Below are 13,307 nucleotides of genomic sequence, written 5' to 3' on the forward strand. Positions count from 1 at the left end.
GTATACTTCAAAGAGTTTGGAGCAGGCCCCAAGGAAAGGCAAGACAAAAAGGGGACAAAGGCCCAAAGGCTCAAAGGTGGCGTTATTAGGAGAAAAAGTACACTCCACAGGGTTTGAAGCGGGCCCTTGAGCAAAAGCTCAAAAGGCTCAAAAAGGCGCGGTACACAGGAGCCTGTGGGATTTGTCTGGGATGGGCTGTTCCTCTCCAGGTGTGGGATCACTTGATTGACACCTGTGATTGACAAGGGGCTGTTACCTTATCTCTTCAGACTGTGCATGTTCTCTGCAGTTTGAAATTTTTAACTATAAGCTGATTGGTCCCTCCCCTGTACCTGGGCAGGTAATCTTGGTGGGATTTTTAGTTTGGCTTTGTTACAGATGGCCTCCCCCTCTATACCTAGGCTTTGCTCTGATGGTCCTGCAGGTTGAATAAAGTTATTTCCTTTGGCTTTGTTATGCTTTCTTTTTTAATCCCATCTACTATGGCCATTTTCTTGACTGCCTATAATTTTTCTATCTCAATATGGATGAAGAACAGGCAGGCATGCCGAGGAGGTTCGAGGGACTGCCAGCCCCGTGGCAGCCTGGGGCGCTTCTTTTGATGGACCAATTGTTTTGCAACCTCTGCCACATTTGTTAATGGAAAATTTCCCTTTCCTCCATTTTGAAGTACAGTTGAAGAAAACCTTTCTGTGCCCACAAATCTGACAGTGGTAGTGTAAGTGGAGGCCACACAAGTCCGGGCTCGCGCTGCCTGTGTGGCTCAGCCAATATACTGACACAGGAGTTGGGCTGCAGAACAAGCGTTTATTATCAGACCACCGGTGGTCTGAGAAGGCAGTGGGTTGACACCTCAGAAAAACTGCCTTACATTCTCAGACTGGCTGGGGGTATTTAAGGGAAAATCAGGGCACTCTCCCAGAGACTGCATGATGGTCTGGAGGTCTGTTCTCCTTTCATGATGCCTCCTCTGTCATCGTATCTCTTGTGGCGTCAGTGGTCCGAGAACAGGGGTAGGGGGTGGGGGGAGAGCCTGGGAAAATGCTAAGCGATAGAGTTTGTAGCAAACATCTACAAGGTGTTCTTCTAAGATCAGGAGTCGGAACCGGGACAGAGCATCCCAGAGGCATTCTGAGTACAGGAGGCCCAGCTGGACTCTGCTTCAGGAGGAGAGATGCAGATAGAGCTCTGTCACTCTGTGGGACTAACTCCAAGTGTATATGCTGGGATCTGGAGGCAGATATTTTGTATTTCACTCAGAGTCACCCATCCCCCCTGTCATGCAGAGGACTCTGCTCGCTGCGCCATTTGTCATGCAGGGAGGCATGTGGGGTCTCAGCTCCCGCTCCCCACATAAGAACACAGGACATGGTGAGGCCAAAAAGGAACACCCACGGAGCCATAGGTAGGGGCGTCACACCACTATAGTCTCGCTGGCGGCTGGGTTGGAGACACAGGAAACAGGAGCCACACAATCTGTAATCCACACTCCACCACACTACGCGTTTGCCAGCCCCCATCTTCTTGCTAGACCCCATTTGCTGCTAGCGTAGCCACAGCAGTTATATTAGTGGCCAATGGCTCACTGGTTACAGCTGACGGCCAACTAGCCACAGCTGATGGCCATCCAATCACAGTTGATGGCCATTTACTACCCGAGCCAGCACCTTTCCTCCTGAGGCCCAGAGCCTGGAAACTGCACTCCTGGCTCTGTCCCCAAACCCTCTTTCATCTCACTAAGCAGCTTTTACTCATTCAACAAACACAACACACTCAGATCTATCTTTTTCCTGAATGTATTTGTGTGTGATCTCTCTCACCATGTATACGTTTTATAGACAGAAATCTGCTGTTTGCCCAACCTTGGATGTTCTAATTTTTGTAGAAAAATAGTATGAAAATTAAAAGGAATTAATTCAGTTGGATACTGTAGCATTTTTACTTTTTATCACAGTGAGAGGCATTTGTGATGAGCTCTGGCTCCCCGGAGGAACCAGGAACCCTGGCGATGATGAGGACAGGCCTTACACAACATGGCGAGGTTTGCTGAAAAGCAGGTGGAGACAGTCTTGGGAAAGAGTCAGATGGAGAGAGTTTTCTGGGTAACACAGTTGTCATATATATAATAGTAACAAAGTTTACCATCATTGATGGAACACTGAGGTAAACAATATTTGATGAGGAAAAGGAAATTTAGAGTGACACAAAGCCCTTTAAAAATGCTTTGCAGGGCCGGCCCAGTGGCTCAGGCAGTTAGAGCTCCGTACTCCTAACTCCGAGGGCTGCCGGTTCGATTCCCACATGGGCCAGTGGGCTCTCAATCACAAGGTTGCCAGTTCGTTTCCTCGAGTCCCGCAAGGGATGGTGGACTCTGGCCCCTGCAACTAAGATTGAACATGGCATCTTGAGCTGAGCTGCCGCTGAGCTCCCAGATGGCTCAGTTGGTTGGAGCGCATCCTCTCAACCACAAGGTTGCCGGTTTGATTGGACCTGGAGCTGAGCTGCACCCTCTACAACTAAGATTGAAAGGACAACAACTTGACTTGGAAGAAAGTCCTGGAAGTACATGCTGTTCCCCCATAAAGTCCTGTTTAAAAAAAAAAAAATATATATATATATATATATATATATGCTTTGTAAATAACACACCAGTATTATATATGATGATAAACAATTTCTTTTAAAAATGTCCTTTGATTTATAGTTAGAAGGAACATCTCACCTCCAATCAAGCCAGTTTTAATTTTGTTTCTTTACTACCCATGACGAAAATTGGAAAGACTAGGGAATTGCCCTGCTGTTAAAGCAGGCAGAAAGAACAGGGCTATGGGGAGAGAGAGAGGAGAAAGTGAAGGAGGAAGTTTGGGGAAACGAAGGAGGAGAGGAGATCATTATTAAGAAAAGGTGCAATTACAGCGAATTGTAATGGATTATAACACTATTAGCATTGCAGGCAGGGAAACTCTCTGGCACCACTCCTAAAACTTGAATATTTCTCACACTCATTCAAATAAAATCCTAAATTTCTTTGTTTTTCTGGGCAGTTGCCCTCCTGGCCTGCCAATCCCATTGTTTTAGGAGTGTACTTTTTCTTTACTTTAATGAATCCACTGCTTGCTTGGCTTTGTTCATGTGACTCATTCGGTATGTCCTGCCTGGAATTCCCTTCTGTTAAGATATAAGAAAGCCCCCCCCCCCCCCCACACACACTCCTTTTTTTCTCTGGCATCACCGCAAAGAGTTGTGTACCCCCTAGCACATGTAAAGGCTTCATTCAGCATATGCTTTCTGGACATCTTGTCTTTTCTGTGGTACATCTTACCTCCCACGGAATTATTCCACAGGCTTATTGCAGCTGTATCTATATCTTTTTTAAAAAAGATTTTATTGGGGAAGGGGAACAGGACTTTATTGGGGAACAGTGTGTACTTCCAGGACCTTTCCAAATCAAGTTGTTGTCCTTTCAGTCTTAGTTGTGGAGGGCGCAACTCAGGTCCAGGTCCAGTTGCTGTTGTTAGTTGCAGGGGGCACAGCCCACCATCCCTTGTGGGAGTCAAACCGGAACCTTGTGGTTGAGAGCCCGAGCTCCAACCAACTGAGCCGTCTGGCCACCAGGGTGCTCAGCGGCAGCTCATTGACTTCATTCTAGTTGTGGAGGGTGCAGTTTGTTGGCCCATGTGGGAATCAAACTGGCAGCCCCTTCGCCCAGAGCTCCTGCTCCAAACAACTGAGCCATCCATCCTCTCCTATGTCTATGCCTTTTTAATCTATCCCTTCTCCATTCTCCTCACTCAGGGTACTAAATCTTTCCTCGTTTCTCCTGGATCATTGCTATGGTTCTCTAACTCAGAGAGAATAATTCCAGCTTTGTGTAAAAAAAAAAACATTCAAATAAAAATGGGTAAAACATGGAAACTATTTAGTATCTTCATAAGGAGAAGTTTCCATGAGTCTTGACAATGAGCCAGTAGAGTTGGCATTTCTGGGATCCTTTTGCTTCTCTCCACCCCGAGATGACATGCTTTTTATCATTTGACTATTGTATTGTATGCTCATGAACAGGGAGACTGCAAAAGGGGTGGGGGGGGAATGACATGGGCCAAGAGAGTAGCCCTCACCAACCACTAAAAAACTTTAAGCTTTCTTTCCTATAGACATTTTAAATTCCCTGTTTCTTAAGTTTTCTTTACCCCACCTTTTTATCTCCTACCCCCTGCTTTAAATAATTACCCTAAAATGTGTGAGTTATACTTGTTGATTGTAATCACTGAAGCGTAATGTTCTTTCCAACCCATTCTGGGCCCATCTCCTGGACAACTGATCTCATCTGAGTGACCAGCTGAATGGCCACAGGCTCCATAAGAGCTGACGGATTTTCCATCACGTAGCCACCCCACATCAATAGCTTTGAGCTCTGCTCTTTAAGAAATTTATTAAGTAAGATCTATTTTTCCTCATTCCAGGGCCTTGGGGATACAGATCGTACACTAGCAAGATAACCGGTCCTAACCAAATAAGCCAACGTGGTTTTCCAGGAGGGTCTTGAGACCCATTCCTCTTATCTAAGTCGAGAGTTCTGTGAGTCCCCCAATAGGTGGGGACAGCTCCACGCCCTTGCCCAGCAGGAAACAGATACAGAAGAAAAGACCTCCTGTCCCTCAACTCCCATAGAGATTTGATGGGGATTATGTCTCTCAAAGGGAAAACAAGGCAGGCCATTAGACGTTCATTGGGTCTCTGCATTCTTGCACGTGGAACACAACCCACAGAATTCGACCACCCAGAAGACCTCCCCTCTCCGCCCAAAACTTCCCCTTTTCATTGTAATTATCTACCCCATGAGAAACAAATGGGTACAAAATACCCAACTAGATTAAACTGGTGACTCACACCTGCGTAGCAAAGTTCACAATGACCTTCATTTCACCTGGACCTCATTGTACTATCATTATAATATCATGCATATACCCAGAAGTTCATTAATATCACTATAACAGACTGAATTCTGGGAAGGAACATTAACAGTTTTAAAAGATGAGGTAATAGCCCCTTGTCAATCACAGGTGTCAATCAAGTGGTCCTACTCTCAGAAAGGAACAGCCCATTCTAGAGGAAAAAAAGGGGATAAAAAACCCAAGGTGTTCGCAGCCGCCGCGGCGCTGCCGTTGCTCTCTAACGCCTCTAGCTCGCCGAGCTCCAGCCGAAGGAGAAGGGGGGTAAGTAAGGAGGTCTCTATACCATGGCTCGTACAAAGCAGACTGCCCGCAAATCTACCGGTGGTAAAGCACCCAGGAAGCAACTGGCTACAAAAGCCGCTCGCAAGAGTGAGCCCTCTACTGGATGGGTGAAGAAACCTCATCGTTACAGGCCTGGTACCGTGGCACTCCGTGAAATTAGACGTTATCAGAAGTCCACTGAACTTCTGATTCGCAAACTTCCCTTACAGCGTCTGGTGCGAGAAATTGCTCAGGACTTCAAAACAGATCTGCGCTTTCAGAGTGCAGCTATTGGTGCTTTGCAGGAGGCAAGTAAGGCCTGTCTGGTTGGCCTTTTTGAAGATACCAACCTGTGTGCTATCCATGCCAAACGAGTAACAATTATGCCAAAAGACATCCAGCTAGCACGCCGCATACGTGGAGAACGTGCTTAAGAATCCACTATGATGGGAAACATTTCATTCTTTAAAAAAAAAAAAAATTCTCTTCTTCCTGTTATTGGTAGTTCTGAATGTTAGTTATTTTTTTTCCCATGGGGTCAAAAGGTACCTAAGTATATGATTGCAAGTGGAAAAATAGGGGACAGAAATCAGGTATTGGCAGTTTTTCCATTTTCATTTGTGTGTGAATTTTTAATATAAATGCGGGGACAAAGCATTAATGCAAGTCAAAAGTTTCAGTGAACAAAACAAGTTTCAGCAGTTCAACTTTATAACAATTATAAATAAACCTGTTAAATTTTTCTGGACAATGCCAGCATTTGGATTTTTTTAAAACAAGTAAATTTCTTATTGATGGCAACTAAATGGTGTTTGTAGCATTTTTATCATACAGTAGATTCCATCCATTCACTATACTTTTCTAACTGAGTTGTCCTACATGCAAGTACATGTTTTTAATGTTGTCTGTCTTCTGTGCTGTTCCTGTAAGTTTGCTATTAAAATACATTAAACTTAAAAAAAAAAAAAAAACCCAAGTCCTCACCAGTCAGTGTCTCTTGAGGCTTGCCTTTGCTCGGGGTCCACTCCAAAATCTTTGGAGTATATTTTTCCCCCTAATAATGCCACCTTTGGGCCTTTGGGCCTTTTGAGACTTGCTTTTGCTCAGGAGCCCACGCCAAACCTTGGGAGTGCACTTTTTCTTCTAATAAACTGCTCTTTCACTACTTTACCTTGGTATCTCGTTCAGTTCTTTGTTTGAGACACCAAGAACCTGGACACCACACCGAAGAGGGCCCTTCTTCCGGCAGCCGGAGCAGCTAAGATTCCCAGTTTTGCGCAAAGGCTCGGGTTGGACCCCCAGTCTGGGAATCTAGCCTGGACTCCGCCCGCGTTCAATCCTGGCTGTAAGAGCCAAGGCTGGACTTTGCTCCTAAAGGGCCCACTCTCCGGTAACATTCCCAACCTGATCTATAGATTCAATGCAATCCCGATAAAAATCCCAGCAAGTTATCCTGTGGATATCAACACTGTTTCTAAGGATTATATAGAGAAACAAAAGACATAGAATGGTCAACATAATAGTCAGGGAGAAAGAAGTTGGCGGACTGACTTCAAGATTTACTATAAAGCTACAGTAATCAAGACAGTGTGGTGTTGGTGAAATCATAGACAAACAGATCAGTGGAACAGAACAGAGAGCCCAGAAACAGACCCACATAAACACAATCAACTGAACTTTGAAAAGTGGGTAAAGGCAATGCAATGGAGCCAAAAAACAGACTCAGTAACAGTGACCAACGGGATGTCGAAGAGAAGGGAGGAGGTGGGGGCTGGATAAAAGAGGGGAAAGGGAACATAATCGATAAAATTATAGTAAGTTCACACAGTGACAGATGATTACTCGAATTAGTGGGATGATCACATTGTAGGATATAAAAATGTTCAATCACTATATTGTACACTTGAAACTAATATAACCAATATAACATAGTACACCAACAATACTTAAATAAATAATTTTAAAAAACATAGCCTTTTCAACAAATGGTACTGGAACTATTGAACACCCACATGTAAAAAAGAAAAATGAATTTAGACACAGACCTTACCCCCTTCAAAAATTAACTCAAAATGAATCCTAGACTTATATTGAAAATGCAAAATGTTAAAACTCCTAGATAATAACAATAGGGGAAAATCTAGGGCAGCTTCCATATGGCAATGACTTTTTAGATATAACAAACTAAGAAACAATCCTGAAAAAAATAATTGATGAACTGGAGTTCACTGAAATTAGAAAGTTCTGCTCTGCAAGTGACACTCTAGAGTGAAACAGAATAGAAGCCACCGTCTTGGAGAAAGTACTGGCAAAAGACTAACGTGGTAAAGGACTATTATCCAAAATATAATGAATAAATCTTAAAACCCAACAATAAGAGAGTGAACAACTTGATTAAAGATGGACAAAAGTCCCAAACAGAAACCTCACTGGAGAAGATGTGCAGATGGCAAATAAATACGTGAAAAGAAGCTCTGTGAGAGAATTAGAGAATTGTTTGCAAATTAAAACAATAAGATACCATTACATACCTATTAGAATGATGTATTAGAGAATTATACAATTGAAACCTATGTAATTTTACTAATTATTGTCACCCTAATAAATTTTAATTAAAAGAAAAAAAGAATGATCAAAATCCAAAACACTGACAACACCAAATGCTGGTAAGGATGTGAGGAAACAAGAATTCTCATTCATTGCTGGTGGGAATCCAAAATGGTACAGCCACTCTGGAAGACAGTTTGGTAATTTCTTATGAAACTAAAGATAATTTAACTATATGTTCCAGCAATCATTTTCTTTGGCACTTACTCAAAGAAATTGAAAAATTGTGCTCGTATAAAATCCTTCACATGGATATTTATAGCCACTTTATTCATAATTGCCAAAAATTGGAAGCAACCAAGATGTCCTTCAGTAGATGATGAATACACTATGACAGTGGAATATTAGTCTGGAATATTCCATCCAGACAATGGAATATTAGTCTGTGCTAAAAAGAAATGAGCTCTCAAGCAAAAAAAAAGATATGCAGGAACCTTAAATGCATATGACTAAGTGAAAGAAGGCAACCTGATAAGGCTGCACACTGTAGGATTCCAACTGAATGACATTCTGGATCAGGCACAATCACGGGGACAATAAAAAGTTCTATGGTGTCCAGGGGTTGGGAGGAGGGAACGATGAATAAGTAGAAGACAGAGGATTTGGGGTAGTGAAATCATTCTCTATGATACCATAATGTAGATTCATGTCTATACATTTGTCAAAAACTACAGAATGTACAACATCAAGAGTGAACCCCAATGTAAACAATGGACTCTGGGTGAAAACAATCTATCCATATAGGTTACAACTAATACATGTATGTATACAATGAATACATAAAAAACTATCAGACCTAATAAATGAATTCAACATTGTGTACAGTACAAGATTAGCATCTAAAACATTGGTTGTGTTACTGTATACCAGCACTGAAAAATGTGAAAAGGAAATTGTGTGGTTAATTTTATGTGTTAACTTGGCTAGGCCATGGCGCCCAGAAATATGGTCAAATGTTATTCAGAATGTTTCTGTGAGGGTGTTTTGGATGAAATTAATGTTCATATCAGTGGACTTTGAGAAAAGCAGATTTTCTTCCATAATGTGGATGGACCTCATTTAACCATTTGAAGGCTTGAGTCTAAAGCTTGATCTCTCCTGAATGAGATGGAATTCAGCCAGCGGAAGGCCGTCAGAGATCAACTACAGCATTGACTCTTCTTGAGTCTCCCGGTGGCTGGCCCACCCTGCATATTTGGGACTGACTTGCAAGCCTCCATAATCATGAGTCATTCCTTAACATAAACAAACAAACAAACATATATATGTATATATAGACTTATATAATATATACTTGTGTGTATGCAGTATCTATCATCTGTCTATCTATCTATCTATCTATCTATCTATCTATCTATCTATCTATCTATCTATCTAAATAACAGTAGAGATTTAAAATGTGCTAATTGGGTGCATATATGCCTTTAGAGGATGCACAAGGTAGAGGAATGTTGAAGTTTTTAGATCATATATTATTTACACTCTGTAGCATTTAATTAGAGAAACAAATCCAATAAGGGAATAACATTCAAGAGGAAGGATGTCCTAGTGTAAGGTTGAGTAGAAGAGTGTTAGCAATGCCACTTTCAAATGAAATCAAAGGAAATTCAAAGTGGGATCAGAAAAAAAAAAAAAAAGGAAGAAACATAATACAGTGTTTCCCCAAAAATAACACTGGGTCTTATATTAATTTTTGCTCCAAAAGACGCATTAGGGTGTATTTTCAGGGGATGTCTTATTTTTTCATGTACAACAACCTACATTTACTCAAATACAGTCATGTCATCTTCTTCTGGAACATCGTCATAATGTAGTAAATGCTTCTGTCTGGCTGATGATCTTAACTGGGGCTTATTTTGGGGGTAGGTCTTATTTTCGGGGAAACACGGTAAATACATTTTTCTGAGTAAACATCATTACTTCCTGGGATTAAGAACATTACTTAGAGACCAAAATTTATGTGGCTTCGAAGTATTCAGCAATGTGTTAAATTTTTACATGATTAGAACTCACATGAAACAGTTCACTACTAAGCCCACATCTTTAACACGAACACACACACACAAACACAAAACGAAAAAACGCATGCACACACACCCTGCAGGCTTGCCCTCTTTGTAAGCTACAGAGAAAGAACTGAGTGGGTGTATACTTAATTTATTTAATCAGTCATTTCATCTCAAATGGTCAAACTAATGTGTTTAGACATCCAGCATCATGTTCCAACCTCTAAAAGTTGTCTCCATTTGTGTGTGAGATTGTGTCTGAGGCAAAAAGAAGAAACTCCTTTCCCTACCATGATCTCATGAAGGCCTCTGGGAGGCCCATGCTGTTGTCACTTGAACAAGAAGATTCTCATAATTAATCTTGAGGGAAACTGAATCCCCTCACAAGTCTTTCCATAATTACACTTCATTGTCCATTTATATGTTTGCCTATGGTTTCAGTAACAGCCCTGCTGTTTGCAAAATTAACTAAATTACCTATATTGAGATAGCATCAATAGCCAGTGCAAAATTTGGTCTAACCAAAAATAAGAATAAATCAGATATTTGCTGGATGAGGTGGAAAAATTGTAGTCAAAGCCAGGTTGTTTTCCAAAAGTTTTAAGAGAGATTATAATTCAATAAATTAAACTGATATATTTTGTGTTTATTACATGAAGCCAGGAGAGTAACAGACAATGAAATATGTAGTCAAAGAGAAAATTTATGTTCTCAGGAAGTTTTCATTTAGAGATGCCTACCATTCAACATGAAAGTAAAACGCAGGGGCTGGGGAGTGGGACTGGCTGCAAAGTCTTTCTGGGGAAAAAAAAAAGGCTTTTAGTCAAGGTTAGTATTGATGCACGTCTACTATTTCACACCTAATTAATCATACTGAGACTGCACACAAGTAGGAGATGCCAGTCCCCTCTGCTGAGTAGGGGGACTTGGGCGCCATGTACCTGATCAACCCTGACCCATGATATATGGTCCCCACAGTCAGATGGGAAGCACATGCAGAGAAGGCTTTTTCCCTGCCCTCAACTTGGTTTTCACACAACCACTGGGATGTGAAGGTGGGAGAGAATAACAAGGAGGAAAGGGAATGACACCGTCCCAGGCCCTCCTACGACCATCAGAGTACCTGCAGGGATGGAGAGCATGAAGAAGGTGGAGGAGAATGGGCAACACACAGAAAGTGTCGTCCACCAAGCAGGGATCCCAAAGGGGAGACCCGTGAAATAGAGGAACCAGCTGAGGATCAGGCCTGCAGAGCCAGTACCCCACACAAGCCTGCTCACCATGAGCAGGTACCTCAAGGGTAACAAATGGACACACAGCAATCCACAGCCACCCCTGCACAGAGAACACACAGTGGCCTCCAGGAATAAGGTGATGGAGATCTGGGCAAGCAGAAGTTGTAAGATATGACTTTCCTGCTTGCAAGAAAGTTCCGAGCATCTTGGACCACCGGCGTACTGAAAATTACGTTGAGAAAGGACAGATGACAGGAAGGAGAAACAAAAATTTTCTTAATTGAAAATTATGAGATTAAATTGATTCCCTATCAACATCAATTGTTGAAAATAAATGCTTCTTAACTTGGAATAACAATTATTTGTAAAATTTCATTGAACAAATATTTGATTCAAAAGAATAAGAACATCTCCAAATAAGTCTACATACTGCAATTACCCATTTTTTTTAATAAATTTAAGCTTTTTTGGTTTTAACATGAGAATTTCACCCAATCTACTATTGTGTCACATGCACTGCACAACACACATCTATATGTGACTAGTGAAACATTATTATACATTTTCTAAAACAGTGCTAGAGATTACATAAAATAAAGTGACTTGCTCAACATCACAAGTAGAAAATATGATAATTGAAAATAATTCCATTTTCCTTCCACTACAACAAAAATCAGAAGTGATACTGTAGTTTACGTTAAGTAAGACAAATGGTTGATTTCTTTTTCATTCCTAGTGTCTAAAGGAAATAAATTATTATGTCATAAAAATACACTAAAACACAAAATGTAATTATTTTGACTATTTTTACCACCTCAATATTAGCAAGAATAATAGAATTAATCCTCTAAACAACTGAACTTCCAAGCTACTAATAATGATCTTAGAATAGTTCACTTGTTTCAAAGCAAAGCCTTTTGATCATTTTAAGGACAGCACGAAATTGCTTTATGGGTAACCTCTTACACATGTACATACTGCAGTGATAACCCTCAGGGGTTTTTTTTTCCAAAATCTTTAATTAAATTTACCAGCCTGAGCTAAAATGGAAGATACAGGATGGTTATATAATGTGTAGACTACATAGTCCACCACACACACAGAAATGTCAGCTATTATTAGCAAAGCAGCACAACACTAAAGAAAATCAAAACAAAGACCTTATGAGAATTTTTATACACAAAGGAACATAAAAATTAAGACATGGAGCCTGGGTTCTGCATTGATGCGATTAAGCTCCCTATGCCCTCACACCTCTCCTTTCTCCACTAACTTATATTTCCAGCACCTCCTTTTTGTCTCACCTTAAAATTTCCCCTTTTTTGTTAGTTCCTTACTGCCTTTTATGTAAATGACTTTATTAAATCTTGCTCCCACTCTTTTTGTTCATCTTTCTTTGCTGTTTGCACAGCCTAAATCAGTAAGTGATCAAATCACAAGACTCAAACAGCTACAGATGGAAGGTGGAGAGGGTGGAGAGATGGAGAGATGGAGAGACAGAAAGAGGAAGAGAGATAGAGGCAGAGACAGAGAGAGGGATAGAGAGAAACAGAGATAGAGAGATAAAGACAGAGAGACAGAGAGATGGAGTGCCTACAGTCAGAAAGAGAGAGAGACAAAGAGAAACAGAGAGTGAACGAGACAGACAGAGATAGAGGAGAATCTGTCTTTAGGCATAATGTCAACTCTGTGCTTGGGAAGGTAGTGAGCTCTTAGAAGGTGAGTTGACACACTTGCCCAAGTTTTTTCATGTTAGGAAACCTCTTCTGTAACTGGCAATGGGTAAGTGAATTTTCCTGGAAAGGGTCTAACTATCAAATCTCCACCTGTAAAGGAAACAGTATAAGAACCACAGCCACTTGTCAACCACTAGAATTCATCATATTTAATACTACCCAGAAATAGTCTTTTCTTGGCAATGTGCTCCTCAGTTCCATGGAAGTAATGTTGAAAAGAATAAGACAACTATGGCTAGTGATATGCAAAACGTGTTCTCCTGATTTTACATTATTAATTTTAGCATATAAAATTATTCACTTTCTCCTGATGCCTGTCTTAACTATCCCAAATTTATATTACAATTGAAATGGAGGGGGAAAAAATACCCCAAAAAACCCAGAACTGTTTGTCAGGCATTATAAAACCAGAGTAGAGACTTCAGTGAGTGGAATGAAATCTATTAACCAAGTTTTAAGTTGGATTCCAAGGGGTGACAGTTAACTTCATGTAAGAAAGAAATACAA

The 13,307-nt window shown here is 41.0% G+C and overlaps 1 protein-coding gene across 1 annotated transcript; it reads left to right on the forward strand.

Annotated features, from left to right (window-relative positions):
* The first annotated feature begins 5,182 nt into the window (after window positions 1-5,182).
* On the forward strand, window positions 5,183-5,958 carry LOC117016507 (histone H3.3A-like). The gene has a single exon (XM_033095834.1). The coding sequence runs from the start codon at window positions 5,240-5,242 to the stop codon at window positions 5,648-5,650; it is 411 nt and encodes a 136-aa protein (XP_032951725.1). The 5' UTR covers window positions 5,183-5,239; the 3' UTR covers window positions 5,651-5,958.
* Window positions 5,959-13,307: the final 7,349 nt, after the last annotated feature.

The sequence above is a fragment of the Rhinolophus ferrumequinum genome, chromosome 24, assembly GCF_004115265.2.
Source record: "Rhinolophus ferrumequinum isolate MPI-CBG mRhiFer1 chromosome 24, mRhiFer1_v1.p, whole genome shotgun sequence".
Lineage (NCBI taxonomy): Eukaryota > Metazoa > Chordata > Mammalia > Chiroptera > Rhinolophidae > Rhinolophus > Rhinolophus ferrumequinum.

Coding starts and splice junctions, on each gene's coding strand:
- LOC117016507 (XM_033095834.1), top strand. CDS start 5,240: ATGGCTCGTACAAAGCAGACTGCCCGCAAATCTACCGGTGGTAAAGCA.